The 20,026-nt window shown below is 46.8% G+C and overlaps 2 protein-coding genes across 4 annotated transcripts; one reads left to right on the top strand and one right to left on the bottom strand.

Annotated features, from left to right (window-relative positions):
* Nucleotides 1-642: 642 nt before the first annotated feature.
* On the bottom strand, nucleotides 643-14,183 carry dyrk2 (dual-specificity tyrosine-(Y)-phosphorylation regulated kinase 2). 2 transcript variants are annotated; one of them, XM_040173648.2, is made up of 7 exons: nucleotides 14,003-14,183; nucleotides 8,094-8,188; nucleotides 6,666-7,002; nucleotides 6,414-6,577; nucleotides 5,857-6,246; nucleotides 5,681-5,771; nucleotides 643-5,279 (listed from the first exon to the last, which is right to left on the bottom strand). In XM_040173648.2, the coding sequence occupies exons 1-7, from the start codon at nucleotides 14,040-14,042 to the stop codon at nucleotides 4,630-4,632; spliced, it is 1,767 nt and encodes a 588-aa protein (XP_040029582.2). In that variant the 5' UTR covers nucleotides 14,043-14,183; the 3' UTR covers nucleotides 643-4,629. The 2 variants fall into 2 exon arrangements, with proteins under 2 accessions (XP_040029582.2, XP_077956875.1); XM_078100749.1 differs by lacking the exon at nucleotides 14,003-14,183 and adding an exon at nucleotides 8,277-8,933.
* A 547-nt stretch (nucleotides 14,184-14,730) lies between these two features.
* LOC120817485 (F-box only protein 15) lies at nucleotides 14,731-20,017 on the top strand. Of its 2 annotated transcripts, none has more exons than XM_078100754.1 (10): nucleotides 14,731-15,679; nucleotides 15,756-15,839; nucleotides 16,093-16,197; nucleotides 16,585-16,818; nucleotides 17,081-17,275; nucleotides 17,568-17,688; nucleotides 17,982-18,064; nucleotides 18,384-18,529; nucleotides 18,964-19,088; nucleotides 19,440-20,017. In XM_078100754.1, exons 1-10 carry the CDS (start codon nucleotides 15,489-15,491, stop codon nucleotides 19,683-19,685), a joined length of 1,530 nt encoding a protein of 509 aa, XP_077956880.1. In that variant the 5' UTR covers nucleotides 14,731-15,488; the 3' UTR covers nucleotides 19,686-20,017. The 2 variants fall into 2 exon arrangements, with proteins under 2 accessions (XP_077956880.1, XP_077956881.1); XM_078100755.1 differs by having other exon boundaries at nucleotides 19,345-20,017.
* Nucleotides 20,018-20,026: the final 9 nt, after the last annotated feature.

Here is a 20,026-nt window from a genome sequence, read left to right as displayed (position 1 = left end):
GCTCGCAGAATTATTGGGCAATTATGCTTGCATGGTAACACGCTAGCAAGCTAGTTAGGCTACAGGTCTCTGAATGCTACCAAGAGGTCAGTTAAACCAGACTTTATAATTCTGTGAGACTGTTATAATAGAACTTTTTTGAAAACATAACACTATCGCGCATTCTCCTTGTGTACTTGTTGTGCAGATGTTAGCTTCTTCTCCTTCTCCTTTCTGTCTTACTTCCTGACCCATCTGTCTGTTTGAGCGGCTAGCTCTCAGCTAGCTTTGTCAAACCAAATGCCCTTGGTGTTAGTCACAACGATGACAACAGGAATAATCATAAAAACATTAACTGAGAAGTCTGAGGTACCAACATTACAAATCAAAAAAGAAGTAGGGACGCATCGATTGCCCGAGCGAATGAAACGTGTTTAAATATAAAAGTGAAAATGTTGGCAGTGTATCACACTCTGCGACGACATGGTGAAAATCGGCCCTGTTTATATTCATTATCGCTTTCACATTTAACTACATTTGTTTTAAACAAAAAGGGTGTTTTTGTTGGGGTTTTGTTAGAACTAAATCATTGTTGTCATGAATAGTTGCGTAGACAATAAAAAGAAGGTTGTATAAGTGATTGAATTTGTGCTCACTCAAAAATAGTGTTTTTTAAAACTTTTTAATAACAATTTCTTTCCCCTGACACAATTTGGGGAAAAATAAACAACAAAAACATCGGCATCGGCACAGAACTTTACAATCGGTGCGTCCCTGCTTTTAAAAAACATTTAATGCTAAAAGCTAACAGGGATGAACTCGTAACGTGCTACTAGCGGTTGGTTAGCAGTAAGCTAGGGTTTGCTTCACTGTAGAGAAAACAAAGGTCAGTGCAGCAGCTAGCGGCTGGACGCTAGCGGTGATTCGGCTAGTGTTAGCTTGGCCCTGCCGTCAGCAGGGGTTGTCGCCAGTCCGTCTCCGAGGCGACAGGCGGCTGATATGTGTCTGTACATTGTGCAGCCATGTTTCACCCCCACTCCCCAACACACACATACGCACTTTATGTCAGTGTTAACCAGATTAAAGCTACATACACGGTTTGTGCGTAGGCCTGCTCTGCTGGTTCTGTAAACAGTATGGAAGCAAATTTCGACCGGAAAAAGCAGATTGTTATAGAGGAAAATACATTTTTTGGGAAAATAAGTATTTTGACTCCCTAAGATGTCATGCCTTTCCTTAAGTCAATAATAAGCTATAAAATATAGTGGATCACGTTTTGATTTAGAAGTCAAATCTAGAAAATAATATTAATAATAATAATATTTTTAACATATTTTACTGACGAGGGCTAAATTTCAACTTTAATGTAAATATTTGTTCAATGTGTGTGTTTAGCGTTATAGAGGTTACAGCAGGGCGGCCCAATAGGTCGGTCAGTATGGAGCGTTGTTGTTCAGGCGAAAGGACCAAGGCGGGCGGGTCGTAATTGGGCGAACGGACCGGGACCGGCCAGCGGGGGGGCGAGACCGCCGTGACTTGGTCGATTGAAAAGTAACTCCCCTGGCCTACAGCCTAGTCATAATTATAAAATTATTTCTATCCCTCACATTTCTTCATCTGGAGGGTCTGCTTTAATACAAATTACCTTTACACTGCATTCAAGACTGGCCATTTAAAAAAAATTATTTTATATCAACACAACCCTTAGATCCTTAGATAACTTTAATAATTGTTAATAGTTATTTCTCTGAAATTCCTCATCTATTTATTTTTATTTGTTTGTATTTGATTGTTTAAAACCAAACCGGAGTCAGTGGCATTTTTTACCATTACATTTTAGATTTAAAATCATCCATTACTTCATGGTTGAGTTTGTATCCTTGTGCTTGAGATGCTTATTGTAAGTCGCTTTAGATAAAAGTGTCAGCTAAATGACATGTAATACAATGGTCACACTTCTCTCTGAGGTTGTGTTATTTTGGTATGAGGTCAGAGGTCGCGAGCGGTTCACATGGTATCTCAGGGCTTTGCTGAAACAAATCCACGATCCAATCAGCACGAGGACGTTGGCCGTCAAAACTGACTTTGACACGAGTACCAATGACAGCTGAATGACCGGCCCACCGATGTCACCGCAAATTTCTTGTGTGTGTGTGTGTGTGTGTGTGTGTGTGTTGTGGGGGTTGGTGTCGTCATGGCGACGAGATACTGAAGGCACAAGGTTACGACTCCCAGCGCTCTCTTTAAAAAAAATTAAAAAACACAACCAACCAATCGTTAAAAAACAAACATATTAACATTGGAGCGGACCAGCAGGTGGTGCCTCCGTGTTTTACACCATCACCTCCGCCTGGGTTACATGTCACTGTTGTCCCATGTGCAACAGTCCATCACTCCTCCTCCTCCTCTTCATCAACCGCTCCATTACGACTTGACTTCCTGTGGTTGCGTTCAGGATTTTCTTTCATGTCGATATAGATTTGTGTGTGAGGGAACAAGCTTAAGAAAAACCCATTTGCTACGTCAACTCTCACACACACACACACACACACACACACACACACACACACACACACACACACACACACACACACACACATTCAAGTATACGGTATGAACTGCACATGTAGTAAATATCTAGTTAGATTCATAAATATTAAATGGTTGTAAATAAATAACTCCCCACCTCCCATATCACATTGATAGCTCGACAAATCATTATTGTTATTTTTGGATTGTTATTATTTCATCTGTAGCCTGACCACTGTGTACTTGTACTACGAGTACTCGTTGTGTGAATCAAAGTTATATAGCGTCAGGACCCGGTCACACCAGGAAGAGACAGCAGATTCCTTCATGTGATGTTAGCGATAAAGCTACGTATAGCGGCCACTTTAGGGTTCGGGGTTGGAAGGAGGCGGGAGCGTATCCCAGAATGCACCGAGCACAACACCACAGACGTAAAGCAGGGTATGCTTAAGGGCGGGAGCTACGCGCTGATTGACAAGTCCCTACCACAGCGTTTTAACTTTAACCCTTTCAGTGTGTACTGTTTACTTCATCAAAGGTAATTGTAACATTTTGGTCTCTTGTGTTGGTGTTCCGTTGTACTTAAGCTTTGCCCTTATGTGCCACCAATGGTTCCAACAACCAAGATGGAGGACGTCCACTTCTTCTGTAGTCTGTTGTCACTAACTAACGGCAACACAAACTGATGTGACGGGACCCCTTTTTAAAAATGATACTGTTTTTAGTGTGTTTTATCTGATATGTTTAACGTCTAAATTCTCCGCAGAAGTGTTTTGTTACTTTAAGAGAAAAAAAACCCTGAATTGAAACCAGAGCAGTCATATGCTAACGTTGCGTTAGCTGTGGAGATCCTCCCTCTTATGACGCTCCCCACGCTTTCGCCCAGAATACAAACCACAGCATCTTCACCCTGAATAATTACTGAGGCAAAACCATCCAGTTTAACCTGGAAGGAAGCATCTCGATACAAACCTGGGGTCCTCAAGCTAGAGGGCTAAAGTTATATAAGTAATCATCCTCAAGGCTCCATGCAGCCCGGTTTTAATTGATTATTTGGGAAACACATCCGGATGCTACGTCTTACTTACTTAGTAAATCAATGATAACCTCAAAGAGGTTATCATTGATTTAATATGTCGATGTACCTTCGTTTAGCAGATTGAAAACTGCAGCCACGGTTAAATTTTTTCAGACTTCCCATCTTCACAGCCCTTTTATATCCTTATCAATCAGATTTGTTTGATCAAATAGGGAACAAAATGGGTGGGACTTAATCCAATCACACTTCTTTCAACTCTTTCTTGCTAACCTTCCAAAAACTAAACTAAAAGAATGCTTAAAAACTCTCCTAAGTCTGTGATCATAAGGCTGGGCAGTGCTAACAGGCTATGGCTAAAAAAAGGCTAAGGCTAGCCACCAGACTGCCAAAAAAGGCAAATAGTTAGCCAGCTACAGCTAGCTGACTGCTTCAAAGTTTGTAAATTGTTATCAAAGTGACACCGTAACAGAAATAAATAACTTTAACAACTAACTAGTGGTAATTAGCCAGCCAACAGTTAGCCAGCTGATTGACACTAAGCTAGCATGTCAACACAGGCCAGCTCCACACTTTAAAACAACAGCTAGCTAAGAAAGTTAGCCCGCTAACCGGTCGATGGTTCAGTTAGGATTGATTCATTGTCATTCAAGTAATGACAAGTGCGACATGTTAAACTGATCCGTAACAAAATGATTTCGTAGTGATATGAGACAAAGATTAGCTTGCTAATCGTTAACCTTTTTTGCAGCTGTTTTTTTAAGTATTACAAGGATATATCTGACTGGTTTGTCAGTAAACCACAAACATCGTGACGGTTAGCAGATAAAACCTTGTAGGAGAGATTATAAGAAAGTTGTTTTTGGTGTTGATTTATCAGCTAAAAACATTCTGTGGTAAAAAACATAAGAAAAAGCTTTGTTCCCTCTCTCAGCACCATGTTGTTTGACGTGTTTCGGAGCTACAGAGCGGAGTGTGCTGATTGTCTGAGCAGCCAAACTGGAAACCGGCTTCCCGGCCGGTTTAGCTCACAAGCACGGCTCCATGACTCCCAGCGCGGCGGCGAGCGCGGGGTCCCTCCGCTCTCAGCTGACCAGCTTGGGCAGCACCGTCCTGGGCTGGATGTTCCCGTTGGCGTCGGTGATTGCCGCCAAGTTAGTCCTGGTTTTGGAGGAAGAGGCGGTGGTTGAGGAGGTGGTGGCGAGCTTGGATAAGGAGGTTATGGCGCCGTCGGCGGTTGTGGCGGCGCCGCGTTTAGAGGAGGAGGTCTTGTCCCCTGGCGTGGTTCCCGTCGGTGGCTTGGGGAGTCGTCTTCTCAGCCACGGGTGGCGCAGCGCCTGGCTGGGCGTCATCCTGAGCGCCGGGTCCCACTCCAGGCACTGCTTCAGGAAGTCCAAGAACAGCGGGTCGTCTGCGCCCTTCAGCGCCACGCTCCAGTCCTTGCTGCCGGGCGTGCCGCGCACCTTCCCCCGCCGTGAGCGGCCGGCGTTGAGCATGGCGGTGCCGTCGGGCAGCGTGGTGACGGTGCAGTAGCGCGGGTAGCCCTTGGATGACACAAAGTTCTTGGCCCTCTTGGAGGCGTCGAGGAGCTTCTGGCTCGGCATTCCCAGCAGCTCGATGATGCACGCCAGCTGGTCGGCCTCGTCCTCGCCCGGCAGCAGCGGGTAACCGGTCAACAGCTCGGCCAGAATGCAGCCCAGGGACCACATGTCGATCGGCATCCCGTACCTGGAGCCTGGAGGGCAACGACGTGGCCGTTAATACCTGGATTAGTTATGCTGCTAATCAATACCCCACATTCCCCATTCACGAGTTCCCAATCAGATTTTAGACGTTATCCATCACAAACGACATTTACTCTTTGTTAAGTGTTATGAGTTCGATGAGATTAGAAGCGATTTGTTTCTCATTGCGATTATTTTGGGAGATAACATGTGATTTGTAGGAAAAGATCGCAAAAATACTTAGTAGTGTTTAGTGTTAAAATAAGTATGGGAGTGTGAAAGGTACGCAGAAAATAAACGGTGGCATATTATTCAGTAACACAATAATTGGGTGGAATATCGATGTATCATTACGTTGCGTTACGTTGTTGAAGAGCAGCTCCGTTAACTGAGCTCTACTTCCTGTTCTTACCTAGAATGACCTCCGGCGCTCTGTAGAACCTGGACTGGATGTAGGTGTAAACTCTCTGATGTTCGTAACAGCTCGAACCAAAATCTATGACCTGTAGGGAGAGAGAATTGGTTTCAATAGATGGATTGATGACTGAGACCGACACAAAGGTCCAGACCTCCACATCCCCGGCCCACCTTGATGCCGCTGCGTCCCTGCTGCTTCAGCAGGATGTTCTCGGGCTTCAGGTCGCAGTGGATGATGCGGTTCTTGTGCAGCGAGTCCAGGCACTGCAGGATGGAGTGGGCAAACTTCCTGACCAGCGGGAGGCTAAAGCCCTGGAACTTGTTTTTCTTGATGAGCTCGTACAGGTTCATGCTGAGCAGCTCGAAGGTCATGCAGATGTGGTTCCGGAAGGTGAAGTTCTCCAGCATGTGGATGACGTTCATGCTGGAGTCCTTGTCTTGCTTCCTTAGGTGCTCCAGGATGCGGATCTCCTCAGCCGCCTGCCGGTGGAAGCGCTTCTCATTGCGGACCATCTTCAGGGCTAAGTGGGTCTGAGACCGGTGGTCGAAGGCCTTCACCACCTGCAGCAGTGAGGAGGAGCATGGTTGTATTGAAGAGTAAAGAGTGATTTACGGACCCAATGGTCAATTCTATTGTCCTTATCAGTATAACTAGTAGCAGACACAGTAGGATCCGCCATCAGTAGCGATGTCTACTCTACTAGTAGTACTGTTGGTACTGTTACTACCTGTCCAAAGCTGCCCTTGCCAATGACCTTCAGGACCTCGTAGCGGTAGGCGATGTGGTCGTGTGGAACGTGGATGTAGGACCCCTGATCGTCATCGTAGCCGCCGTTGTTGGCTCCGCCCGGGACCCCTGACCTCTTCTTCGCATTTGGGCCGACGAAATACACTGTGGGGGTGGAGGCAGAGGGCGGTGACTGGTGGACGGTACCATGGGGTTATTGATTTTGTGCCTGTGGGGGTGTCGATCCACTCACCTTCGGGGTAGCTGAAGACCTCGTGGTGCTCCAGAGACGACATCTTGGACATGAACTGCTTCATAGCCTGCTCCGGTGACAGGGAGGACGGCTTCGGCTTGCCCTCCGTCGACTTGTTGGAAGAGGCGCTGCCCTGCCGGCAGTGGTTGGGGGGCTCCGGGGCCGAGGACTGGCGGTCTGGCAGCGGGAGGCCCGGCCGGGTGGAGCCGAGAGGAGCCAGGCCGTTGGGCTGGGAGGTCAGCACCGGACGCTTGTTGGTGTTCTCCTCGTACAGCTGGGTGACCTGAGACTGAGACGACAGCTGGACGGCCTGCGACATGGCAGCTCTAGGGCCTCCCTGAGGAGCATAGGAACGTAAGAGGAGCAAAAGAGATGTCAGAGGAGAATGAAGGGAGGGAGAGGAGGGGAGGACAGACAGACGGAGGACGAGGAGGAGGCGATCATCAAAATATGAGGGGAGGAAACGGAGAGGAAGAGGAGAATCGACAGCAGGAGAAGATCATCAGAGGATTAGGGGAGGAGGAGGAGAGGAAGAGGACCAATAGAAGCAAAGGGAGGAAGCTTATCAAGTGAGGAGAAAAGGATGGAATAAGAGAAGGGAGGTGAGTGGGAGGAAGGAGACGCCGAAGGCAATAGAGATGGGAAGTTCAAACCTTTTTGTTTTGAAACGATAGAAAAGAAAACAACTGTTAAATCCCTGATGTTCTTGAAACACTGGAGCCGGTTTGTGTGGTTACTTAATAAATTAATAATGTGTCGCCTCGTTCGCTCTTATCAATAATAACAAGTGAGACAGCTGTCTCATTGTCGCTCGCTGGGTGAGTCACTCCCCGTCGCCGTGGTGACCAACACACCTGTGTCCTTTCAAATAATACACCGCACACACACACACACACACACACACACACACACACACACACACACACAGACAGCAGGTCTTTGACTTCCGGGTCACAACTAACATGTAAATGTGCCGCCTCTCTCTTTAAGATGATTGATTATCTGATCGGTTTCCCCAGAAGTTAGGATTTATTTTTAGTGATAAACAAAAGCCTCCACGGGAAAATTCTGCTAATGCCAACGTTCACTTTGGAGTTAATGGAATAAACAAATGGTCGAGCAGCTCTTGTGTTTGTGTTTGTGTGTGTGTGTGTGTGTGTGTGTGTGTGTCTTTCCTTCACGCCACTCTATATATACGTATGCTTCGCTAACGTGCTATATAAACATATATTTATATACATATAAATGCTGGACTATCAGAGTCTGCAGTAGAATGAGAGGTTTTCTAAAGGGACCCCGGGGAAACAGTACCACATGAAAGTAACGGTGTGTCATGGACACGTTTCTTAACACGACCCCCTCACAAATGAGTCAGTGGGTCAGATAACGGCCCGGCGGGGAGTACGGGGAGGGAGAAGCGCGTCGTACCGTCAGGTTGTGGTTGCGGAGTCGCGGCAGCGCGCCGGGCGACGCCGTCTGAGAGCCACCGTGAGCCGGAGAGAAGACCGGCTCGCCCGCTTTGCCTGGAGATAAAATAACAGAGATACAGCAGCAAAACACAAAGACATTTAGAATGGATGCAAAAATGTACCTTCTTGTGTTACGATTTACCGTAAATTCCAGACTATAAGCCCCTAGTTTTCCCCCACGCGGACTACGTGAAGAAAAACAACAGCCCGCCCCCTTCAGGCCGCAGTGAGACGCTGCATAAGGAGGCTGCCAGTCCGGCTGCTTTTTACATTACAGGTCATTTATCTGACGCTTTTATCCAAAGCGACTTACATTGCATTCTTAACCCGTGGCTTTTTACATGTTTGCCCAGGGAGCAATTAGGGGTTGGGTGTCCCGCTCGGGGACACTTCAACATGGGACATTGAGCCGCCGCGGCTTGAACCGCCGGCCTTGCGGTTCCCGGCGCGCCGTCTCTACCTCTGCGCCACGACGACGCGCATCTTTAACTGCGTTATGTCAGATTAGCAAAACTGACATACGGGAAATACAGGACCCGGACAAACTGAAGGTTTTACAGAGCGAGCTGAGCTGCAAACACGCAACTTCTCCTCGGCACGAAACGGCAAACAATCAAAGCTGTTGTAGCCGATCTAGTCTGTTTTATTCGATGCAGTCGGCAGTCAGGCGCCCACTAAGCAGACAGTCGTTTTTTTCTCTTTACATTTGAATATTAATGTTCACATTCAAATAGTTGTTTTTAACAATATATATTTGAATATAGAATATTCGTTGACAGCCCTGTGACCCAATGGCTCCTCAAACCTGGCGTTTAGCCTAGCTTAGCACAAAAAGTGGGGGCAGGGAGAAACTGCTAACGTGGCCCCAATCAAAACACGGCCAACATGTTTTGCCGGGTTGCCAGGTCTGATCTGAGGGTCCATGTCTCCCCTTAACATACCGAGCGTCACATGACACGGGCGCCAGCGACGGAGTTAGGGTTTCCTAACACGCTCGTCAAGCTCCCAAAATACTGGAAAGCCTTTGGAATCCGTCCCACGGACACGTGACCTCAGTGTTCTTTGAACAGCGGGAGATAAAAAAGATCCTCGTAGACGAGCGTGTCTCCGGTTTTATGTTCGACCCTGGAACAAAAAACCCAGAGAAGCTGATTGGTTTGGTTTGTCTCGACCTGTTCAGGTCTGACTCTCAGAAGTAACAGTTTAACTGTTCACCAAACCGCAGGTGTTGATTGGTGGAACGGAGGAGGCACCAACAGAGATGGAACAGGAAACAGATGTTTGTCATTAACCCTAAATATCTCCTGCACGATTCAATCTACTGATTTCAGTTTTGCTGAGATGGTTTAATAATGTACATTTCTGTCACTGAATGCTACAAACTGTAAAAAGACGTCTTGACCTTTTTAATATATATATATATATATTTATATATAATACATTCAGTATTTAGCTTTTTGTCTGACTTAATTTAATGATACATTGTTTTATATCATTTATATCTTTTTTTTTAAGGATTAATGGCTGATCTGTTGCACACCTGTACCTTGTGAAGTGGCCACTATAATATATTATATTATAGATATCACTGAAACCACAACGTACACACACAGCCAGACAATCCTCCTTTGACCACAACATGAGGACACATCGCAGCGGTTAAAGGTCAGAGGACACGGAGGACCCCTGTCTCCATGAGGACGGTTGATAAGCGCCGTACTTCGATCGGCTTTCTCTTCCACTGTTCTTATCCGATTCTGCCACAGATTCCCGATCTGGGTCAAAATAGCTTGACAGTGACGCCGGTGTAAAAAGTACTTTAAGTAACTTCATTGATTCATTGAGTGAACACGCAGATGAAGCTTTAACTCTGACGACGGATCGGATGAAAAACGCTCGCCGCCCCCCCGTCCAGCCGGGACAGATGGCCTCCGCTCTAATCCCGCTAACGAGCGGCTAACAGTGACGCATCGACCTGCTGTAATCCCGCTAATGACCGAGGTCACAGATAAATCCGTCTCAGTATTCTGATGCTCATCAATACATCAAACACACGGAGAAAGCGTTCTGCTTCCAGCTCCTCAGATGCAGAAATATCTTGGAATATATATGAACATTGATGAGCATCTTTGGACATTTTAAAGGTTCAACTCATTACAACAATCCAAAGTTGAGACATTTCCTCTCACGTTATTATTATTCATACAAGCTGTAGATTGAAGATCAATCAGTTGATCAATTACATTATTACATGTCATTTAGCTGACTTACAATAAGTGCATTTCAACCGTGGTAAATGGACTGTACTGGACTCAAAACGCTTTAACACTACATGTCATCATGCACACACATGACAGGAGGCACCACACCCACCAGTAACTAACATCCACACACTGTGCTCGCAGCTGCAGGAGCCATGTTGGGGTCAGGCGTCTTGCCCAAGGACACATGAACAAGCGGGATAGCCGGCCCTGGGATCGAACCCCCAACCCTCTGATTGGAGGACGACCGTGCGCCCCACTGACCCACAGCGGCCCCACATCAGGATTCAAACCCACAAGGAACAAGCGCAATTTCACCAAATAAGCCGATTTACAGCTTGCTGTACATACGTGCAGGTTAAGTGGTACAGTTAGTGTTTTTAGTGGAGGTGAAGAGCAGGCGGCGCTCTGAATGCGAACCTGACACCCGAGCTGGGAACCGTCGAGCAGCATGCCGAGCGAGCTCGCCCGGCATGCTGCTCGACAGGAACAAATAAAAAAGCAACGTGACCGCACACATGCAGGGAGAGCAACGAGATTAAAAAATGTCCACGAATTGTAGATCAAACTGGCCGATGTTAGAATTTATATTTCACTTTTTTCTGAACCAAGTTTTAAACTATCCACCGGTTCTGAGTTTCCACGGTAACAACAACTACATTGAGTATAATTAGAAGTCTGAAGGCCTCCTTGTCATCCTAAATAAGTCCTTGTGAGAAGTCCTCCTGCCACAGCAGCACTGGATGTTCACCACTCTCTGCTGCATTTATTCAGTTCACAACGACAACAGGAAGCCACCTCCAGCTCTTTAAAGCAGACTCTACTTCTCTGTAGTGACCAGCAGGGGGCGACTCCTCTGCTCCCATAGACGTCTATGAGGAAATGACTCTACTTCTCTGTAGTGACCAGCAGGGGGCGACTCCTCTGCTCCCATAGACGTCTATGAGGAAATGACTCTACTTCTCTGTAGTGACCAGCAGGGGGCGACTCCTCTGCTCCCATAGACGTCTATGAGGAAATGACTCTACTTCTCTGTAGTGACCAGCAGGGGGCGACTCCTCTGCTCCCATAGACGTCTATGAGGAAATGACTCTACTTCTCTGTAGTGACCAGCAGGGGGCGACTCCTCTGCTCCCATAGACGTCTATGAGGAAATGACTCTACTTCTCTGTAGTGACCAGCAGGGGGCGACTCCTCTGCTCCCATAGACGTCTATGAGGAAATGACTCTACTTCTCTGTAGTGACCAGCAGGGGGCGACTCCTCTGCTCCCATAGACGTCTATGAGGAAATGACTCTACTTCTCTCTGGATTTATTCCCTCAGTAAACACTGTAAACATGAGTTTATGGTCTCAGTCTCTAGTTCCAAGATGTTCATTTAGTAAATGATGGTCCATGTAGAGTCAAACAGACTATAAAGCAGGGGACGCTTTAGGGCGGGGCTACACCCTGATTGACAGGTCACTACCAGAGACGTATAGTCTCTACGTCCTCCTGAGTCCAAACGTGGTGACTTCCTGTTCACAGGGAGCAGAAAAAACAAGATGGCGACCACTTAATTGCCGAACTAGGTGCTTAGGTAGCGCGCTAGTTAGCAGAGCAGGCCGTGTTTAAATTAAGACGTTACAGCAGGTGAAGACGCCATTTAACCCACTCATACTTTTACTGAATAAAAGACCCTCCACTCTTAAGTCCTTGTTTATGGATAATCGTTCTTCTGATAATATTTAAAGCTTCCAGACTCAACAACTGCACCCCTGATTTTTAACTGGTTCCTGAAGTTTGCAACAATGTTTTTGCAGATTAAGACTAACTAACTTCTTTTTCCACTGCAACGGAAAATGATCACACCTGTCATGAAGATAAAACTGTATCAAACGTCCACAACAATCTACTCCGTTCTTTCCTCAACCTTTGTTTTGTGTTCAAATCATTTAAACTATTCTTTACTGGGTTTATATTTTCACTATGCATTCTCAATATTAGTACATCACATGAAACGTCTACAGTATAAAACTGGGAGACATAGAGGAGCATAAGCTGTCCCACGGGAGAGCCACTGGCTGCAGACTCAAACCACTAATGAACTGGTTATGAAACCAGTATTATGGACACGTGGTAAAGTAAAGAAGCCTGAGAACAACCCAGACCCATAATATCTACATAATACTGCATATTCACTGCAGTACGATGTATACTGGTGAAATGAGCTGTAATGTTTATAATACATAATGCTAAAATATGCAAATATGTGAGGAAATCATCTCAGAACTACAGTTACATGAACAAACATTATGCAACAACAAGGTCAGTAATGGTTATTATAATAAAGTACATATAGTTATAGTTCAGGGTAAATAGGCCACAACATGGTGACAACAGAAATATTGCCATAAAGTAGCCCATGAATATGAGATATTTAGTACTTCTAACTACGCGTTTCCACGGTGACGTCCTGTGTGATTGTGAAGTTTATCCACGTCGGTAAAGGTTGAGGCGCCATGGCGGCGTTACGGTTTTAAGCGCCTCTACTCGTCGATGCTGCCGTCCACATCGTCAACACCTGACATCATCTGACCTGCAGCGGATTCCATATCACACTGACGGCCCTTTGTTCTGAATACTACATGTCTATTCTGCGTTCTCTATCCATCTGTCTGTTTATTTGTATATTACTTTGCACTTTATTGCTCTTTGCCAAGTCACAATAATTATGTTATTAACTCATCATTCAATTAATGGACATGTAGAAAATAACCTGAAGCATTTCCTGCTCTACTGTCAGTGTCTCATAGACTTCTACCGGAGGAGTGAATTACAACACAAATGTTTCATACTATCTTGTTGTTGTTTATCCTGATTGTTGTTCTCAGGCGGACCAACTAGGGGGCAAAGTATAACCCCCACTAAAATACTCCTTTGTACTACCATATGTACTACGTCTTTGTAAAATACGTCTTTGTTTCTTTCATAGGGGAATGCAGATGAAGCTGTGATAGAGACTCACTATAAAGTGATATATGTGCATTTAGCCTGAGATGAGTAATGAACACGCTGCTGTGAACTGGTTGGTAAAGCGGCAGTTAGCAGGAGGCTAAAGAGACTAACGTGTAATGAAAGCGGCCCGCCGACCCTGAAACCCCAAAGCAACGACCTCTGACCCCTGGCCGAACCGAACCCGAGCGTTAACAGGCCAGACACCACCCCCGAAACCGGGCGAACACACGCCGAAACCCGCAGAGAGACACCGCGCGTCGCCTCCGATCCACCGCAGAAGCGACCCGGGGCGACGGGGCGCGTTTGCCTCGTCGTGGCGGCGTTATTACACGTCGGTAACCGTCAATGGGCCCACGGGACGCGCTGCTGCTGCTGCTGCTGCTGCTGCTGTCACTTCTCGTCGGTTAGCTCGCTAGCTAAAAATAAACCGACGGCCGGTGAAGCGGCTGCGACGGCTCCGCGGAGCGGCGACTCAACGGCGGAGTGACGCGGCGGCGGGTGAGGGGGAGACGGGGGAGACGGGGGAGACGGGGGGGGGGGGGGGGGGGGAGTCCCCGCCGGACTGGCCGGGCTCGGGCGCCCTCGGGCCGGCTGCAAAGGCTGTGCTCACCCGCTGGGAGGACCGAGGTTCCGGGCTTCTTGGTTAACATGGCGGCCGCTCCTCTCCTCTGGACACGGGCGGACAGGGACGGGACGCCTCCTCTTCCTCCGTCCGGGGCTCCTCCTCTTCCTCCTCCCTGCTCCTCCTCTCGTGAGGTGTAGAATACTATGTATAGTATTGTACTATGGTGTACTACTGTATATACCAGTAAAGCATATTGCGTTGTTTTAATAGTGTAGTATAATATACGGTATAATATAGAACTGTTGTACACTACAGTTTTATAAAGTACTCTTGTATACTCTAGAAAAGACATTATAAAGCAGGTGTACTTTTTTGTAGTTTGTCCCCTCTTGCATTGGATTGTAAGGTTTAAAGCCCTCTAACCCCTTTGGTGGTTGGGTCGTGTTTTATTTTGCAACCACGGAACAGGAAGTGAACACATCTGTTAGAGACCTGTCACTCAGCGTGTGGCCCCGCCCTAAAGCGTCCCCTGCTTTATGGTGTGTTTGACTCTAAATGGACCATAATATACTAAATGAACATCATGCTGTATTGAAGAAGACTTGAAACTAGAGAACATAAACTCGTGGGTTTTTCCCCAGATGAGTCGCCCCCTGGTGGCTACTAGACAGAATGCACCAGATCGAGTTCACTCTTCAGAACTGGAGGTTCTCCGGCTGGTACCCACCCCAGCACCGGGGCTCTGATACTGGGGTACTTTTCCACTGAAATAGGCAGAATGTCACTTACCTCTTCACACCTTCCCACGAGCTCTCGGCAGAAAGGCAAAACCATTGTCAACTATTAATCAAACTGCAGGAAACCATGGCAACAGTACTGATTCTTCTCAAGATGTCGGAGCCGACGGCACACGAGGTGCTGCAGGCCGGACCGGCGCTCTTTTCCCGCATGAGGACGTCAACAACTACACAAAGTGTGATTGTTTACTTGGTTGCCTGGAAACCATCAGGTGTTTACATTAGAAACACAGGAGAGAGAGTTGGTTTACACTTAAGTGTGGGTGCATGTGTGTGGTCTCAGGTTTCACAGATTTTTGTTGAATCACTACAAGCACGCAGCATCACCTTTTTTAGTGTTTTTCTTTACGAGGTAAACATCAGGATGTGACTCATAAATGCATCAGCAATATATTCATATTTGTGAACTATTGTTTGCTCTCATTTTATTTTCTCGAATGTATTGTGCATTTGAATGTTTTTACTATGTACTTTATTTACTTAATAAACAAAGGCTATAGCAGTTAATCATTGGAGGTTAAAAAAAATAAAACAAAAAAATACATTTCAATTTTTTTTTAAATGTGTCATTTTGGATTAACTATCAATATTTGGTTACATTAAGAACTAATAAAACACTTGTCGTTTAGACAAAACTACACCGCCATCTAGCGGTTCGGCCGCGATAAACCGAGGAGGTCACTTTATTGTGAAAACAATGGCGACCGGACTCGGCAACTTCAAGACGTTCCAAGATGGCGACCGGGCGAGGGCCGTTTTTTCAGAGCTTCTTGGAGGGTTTGAGGAGGAACCGAGCCGAGCCGAACTGCGGCCCAACGGCTCCGGCAGCACGACAGTCGCGCGCTACACCGAGTCCGACCGGAAGCGAGTCGGGTCCGCGTGCTGACGGTCCAACGGCCGGAAAGAGACAACCGAGCGGTGGCAGGTGATTTATTTAACGTTACATTTATTCAAAGAGTTACTCCACATTGTTTATTCCTTTGTTTTTATTTGTAATCCAGATGGACACCGCCGAGAATAAAGGAATATGAAACATATTTAACTCCAATGGTAACTTCTCAGTCTGACGACAACTTCATGGAAAGGTACGATAGCTTTTTTAATTTAAAATAAATGTCACAGTAATTATTACTTGAATATGTAACGTTAAAGAAAAATACATATATTTACTGATAATAAATGCATTGTATTGCCAATCAAAAATAAATCATGTAAATTGAGTAAAAAAGAAAATGAGAATCTTAATCCTAATATATTTCTACCACCTTACCTGTCACCACCTGTACACGCACACTGTAAACTACTGACTCACCTGTCCTTTCTCACTTTCTTCTCCAGGCTGCCGCCTGAGATCTTGCTGAAGATTCTGTCGTACCTGGATGCCTCGGCGCTGTTCTGCATCAGCCACGTCGACAAAACCTTCCACCAGCTCGCCGCCGACGAGTGAGACAGTCCACGCAGTTTCACATCAAGAGAAATCGCTTTAATCAAACCGTTTTATCCCATGATTAATGCAGATATATCAGTAATCAGTCCTAAATGTAAAGTCAACAAATAGAACAATAGCATGTTTACAATGTGGCTTCTTCATGTGCCATGGTTTACTCTTACCAGGGGCTTCTATTGTGAAGCAGCTTGAGGGCTTTTATTGTGAAGCAGCTCTATGGCTTTTATTGTGAAGCAGCTCTATGGCTTTTATTGTGAAGCAGCTTGATGGCTTTTATTGTGAAGCAGCTCGATGGCTTTTATTGTGAAGCAGCTCGATGGCTTTTATTGTGAAGCAGCTTGATGGCTTTTATTGTGCCTATTTGACACTTCTTTCGCCTGTAGTGAAATCTGGCGTAAGATCTACGTCTCAGATTTTGGGAGCCAATCCTGGAGGCCGAAGCCGGCGGCGCCGGGGGTCGACTGGAAGGCCGACTCAGCGGCGGCTCGGCGGCCGGCGGGTCACTGGAAGAAGGCGTACTTCAGGACGGTCGGACAGGAAGTGAACAAGTGGAGGAGCGAGATGAGAGACGTCGACCCACACAGCGGTTTACCCCGGAGTACGCAGCGCGTCCTCAGGTACCACAGGAAGTCACGGCTGCACCGCTACCGGTTCAGAAGACACGCAACCTTTGAGACAACAAACCTCCTCTGTGGACAAAGACCAAGAGACGAACTAAGACGTGAAACGCTTTTCTGACCTTCAGTAAATGATTAATTGTGAATAGAATCAGCAGATGAATGGATCATATCTGGTAGATGTGTTATTGCGTAGAAATGGCTGCTAATGGAGCTCCTGGTTTGATGAAGCACCTCAGAGGTATCTGCCTCCCTCCTGAAGGAGCCTGAAGGTCGGCTGGCAGCTGACGCTCACCTGTTGCTCTGGGCGGGAGATGACGGTGGAGCCGAGCCGCGCTCACTTCTGCCAATCCTCGGCCATCATCTTCTTCGGGGACGGACGCTTCCCCCGACTCGGTCAGATCCAAAGCCTCCGCCTGTACGGCGTCAGGACGGCGAGGAGCGTCCGAGCCGGCAGGTGAGAAGCCCGTCTACTTCCTGTCCACAGGTCGTCAACCGCCGCAGTGTCAATAAAGCTCCATCCCCCCGATGGGTGACGATGACGTCGCCGATGTGACCAACCGTTTAGATCGAGGAGCTAGTGGCGTTAGCAGCACCGCTAATGGCTGACAGCTGACCGCCGGAGGTTCACTTGTGTTAAATGTCTCTGTTACCAGCTTCTGTAACAAAACTAATATATATCGTAGCAGCTAGTGATCATCAACGGGCCCAAAGTCCGTCCGATCCGTGACCTCCGCCCCCCCCCCCAGGCCCGGCTGGCGCTCTCTCATCCTGCAGCTGGACGCGAGGACTCGCGGGTGTTTCTTCGGCAGAGACGAGCTGGTGACTCTGAGGCGCCTGCAGCCCGCCGTCACCGTGGCAACCTGGAGGGCAAGTTTCATTATTATCATCATATCTTCTCTCTGAAAATAAAAATAAACGTGATCATTATATATTTGTGTGTCTTTGAGTACTGTGAGCGCTATAAAAGTGTTAAGACATTCCGTCATGGGGAATTCTCACAGGATTGCGGCAGCAAAGTGGATATTTGTGTCCATTTGAGCTTGAGCACAATTTATGTTTCCCATTGACTTATTGTATGTTGTGCAATAATAGTTCCATAGTGTACAAATGCTCTGTGTGGTTCACCACGTTGACTCGCCTGCATTTATGTTTCTGTTCAGGGTGAAGACACGGTCGCCTTCGTCATGGTCACGCTGCACCTCCACAAACTGCTGGAGAGAAGTCTGCTGGGATCTCCAGTCTGGTGAGCTGCTCCTCTGCTGGTCAGAACACATTATCACCCATCTTATCATCTTATTCATGGTGTCACACATGGATCTGTGGTTATTGATTGTAGGAGGTGCAACAAAGCGTTGTGTGTCGCATTTCAGCGGTCTAGAGAAAAATAGTCCCTGTGTGTAAACTGCATCGGGTCTCCATGCAAGATCTCGCACCATCTCATTCATTGGCATCGCTCATGACGTCCTCCTGAATTGTCCGGTTGCGAAAGCTCGCATCGCCCCAGACTGATCAATCCGATTAAACTGATCATTTGTGGTGCTTCCGGTCTTTTTTTTGTTCAGCCCGTACTCGGAGCCCCTCGGCTCTCCTCCTGTGGGTGAATCGGACCCCGAAGTCGGTCTGCGAGGCTACTCGCTGCACTTCGTCCTGCACAACACAGGCTCAGAGATCATGGCGGGAAACTTCCGCCAGCTGTGCTGTCGCCCAGGTAATCTGATTACATGATCTGACCCAGTTATCTGATCACATAGTTATTGACAGGTAATCTGATTACATGATCTGACCCAGTTATCTGATCACATAGTTATTGACAGGTAATCTGATTACATGATCTGACCCAGTTATCTGATCACATAGTTATTGACAGGTAATCTGATTACATAATGTGAGCAGCTTAGAATGTAATTTAAGTACATAATATAACCTGAATAAAAGGTAATCTAGTTACATGACATAGGCGAGGATAATGGCTAAAAAAATATATAGTAGGCTTTGCGATTCAAAATAAATAAGCAGTTCTAATATTTTAAATGTTTTCTAGAACTCTGAGAATTTCAACTTTCTTTCTCGCCATTTTTCGGTACTCAACCTGGGATTAAATAAACAGGTGGACCCGTCCTGCTGGTTTTGTGTGCTGATCAGGTGGAATCCAGCGCGGCCTGCTGGAGCTGAGGGTCATCAGCAGGAGCGACGTGTCCCAGCACAGGTCGCTCTCCGGGGCCATCGAGCTGCCCTGGAGGAGCGAGGCCCTGCAGGGCTCCGTGGAGGTGAGGCCGCCTCCAACAGCACCACCTCGGACACCACCCTGCTGGTAGCCGGTTAGCTTAGCATGAAGACTGGAGATGGATGTCATAATCTTTTAATCAATTAATGAACCTCGCCGAGTAAAACTCTCCAGGAGGGAAATAAGTTCTGACAAAAAACTAAAAGACCAAAAAAAAAAAAGACTACGGCGACTTTATTTCTCATTGAAATTTCTCGTCGATAATAATGAAAAGTTTCCTAACTGAAATATGGATTTAGGTTGAACCTGAACACAGACGTCTGACGGGGGGGTCACATGGTTCAAAAGGTCACGCCGCCTTCTCTTATCCCCCCGACGTTCCTCTCCTGCGTAGAACTGCTGCGTGATGACGCTGACCCTGCTGGACGACTCCCAGAAGCCTCGCTGGTGCGTCAGCTCCTCCGTCGCCGTTGTCGGGGCGACGGGGCCTCCGGCCCTCGACTACGCCGGCGAGCACTTCGTGATGTGCCACTGCGACCCCGGGGGTCAGGTGACCATGAGGCTGGTCCGGCTGACGGAGCAGAGGCAGTTCCTCGTGGTCGACCTCGTCGTCCGCGTTCCCGCCGCCGGGCGCCACTAGCGCTTCAGAGCTCGTGCGTAATTTAGTTTAATTCATCACAAAGTATCGGAGGGCAAAGCTGCTATTCATGATAAAACGACTCATCGAAGCCTTTGTTCTCATGTTTGGTTCCTAATATATATTAAATATATAAATAATTCAGTGACTGGAGCCTGAAAGCATTTTTCCTTTTGAATTTCAGTGACGTGTTTTGTTTTACTGCTCAAAAGTCTTTTTCTGTAAGCGTTTAAGAATTTTTTAAGAAAGAACTTCTAAATGTGTTATTTGATCTTATACCAATACAGGAAGTCTGTTTGTGTTAAGATTAAACTGTTCATTATAATATCTCGAAATGGGCTAAA

The sequence above is a fragment of the Gasterosteus aculeatus genome, chromosome 4 (genome assembly GCF_964276395.1).
Source record: "Gasterosteus aculeatus chromosome 4, fGasAcu3.hap1.1, whole genome shotgun sequence".
In the NCBI taxonomy this organism is placed as follows: Eukaryota; Metazoa; Chordata; class Actinopteri; order Perciformes; family Gasterosteidae; genus Gasterosteus; species Gasterosteus aculeatus.
The sequence above is the reverse complement of the archived record's forward strand: the minus strand, read 5'-3'. Positions and strand labels throughout refer to the sequence as shown.

What these genes read in the sequence shown, in the direction of transcription:
- LOC120817485 (XM_078100754.1), top strand. Translation starts at nt 15,489, where the DNA reads ATGGCGACCGGGCGAGGGCCGTTTTTTCAGAGCTTCTTGGAGGGTTTG. An exon ending in AGGAGCGTCCGAGCCGGCAG is followed by an intron (nt 17,276 to 17,567) that starts GTGAGAAGCCCG and finishes CCCCCCCCCCAG; the next exon opens with GCCCGGCTGGCGCTCTCTCA. An exon ending in TCACCGTGGCAACCTGGAGG is followed by an intron (nt 17,689 to 17,981) that starts GCAAGTTTCATT and finishes GTTTCTGTTCAG; the next exon opens with GGTGAAGACACGGTCGCCTT.
- dyrk2 (XM_040173648.2), bottom strand. Translation starts at nt 14,042, where the DNA reads ATGTTAACCAAGAAGCCCGGAACCTCGGTCCTCCCAGCGG. An exon ending in TCCGCAACCACAACCTGACG is followed by an intron (nt 7,003 to 8,093) that starts GTACGACGCGCT and finishes TATGCTCCTCAG; the next exon opens with GGAGGCCCTAGAGCTGCCAT. An exon ending in AGGGACGCAGCGGCATCAAG is followed by an intron (nt 5,772 to 5,856) that starts GTGGGCCGGGGA and finishes CTCTCCCTACAG; the next exon opens with GTCATAGATTTTGGTTCGAG.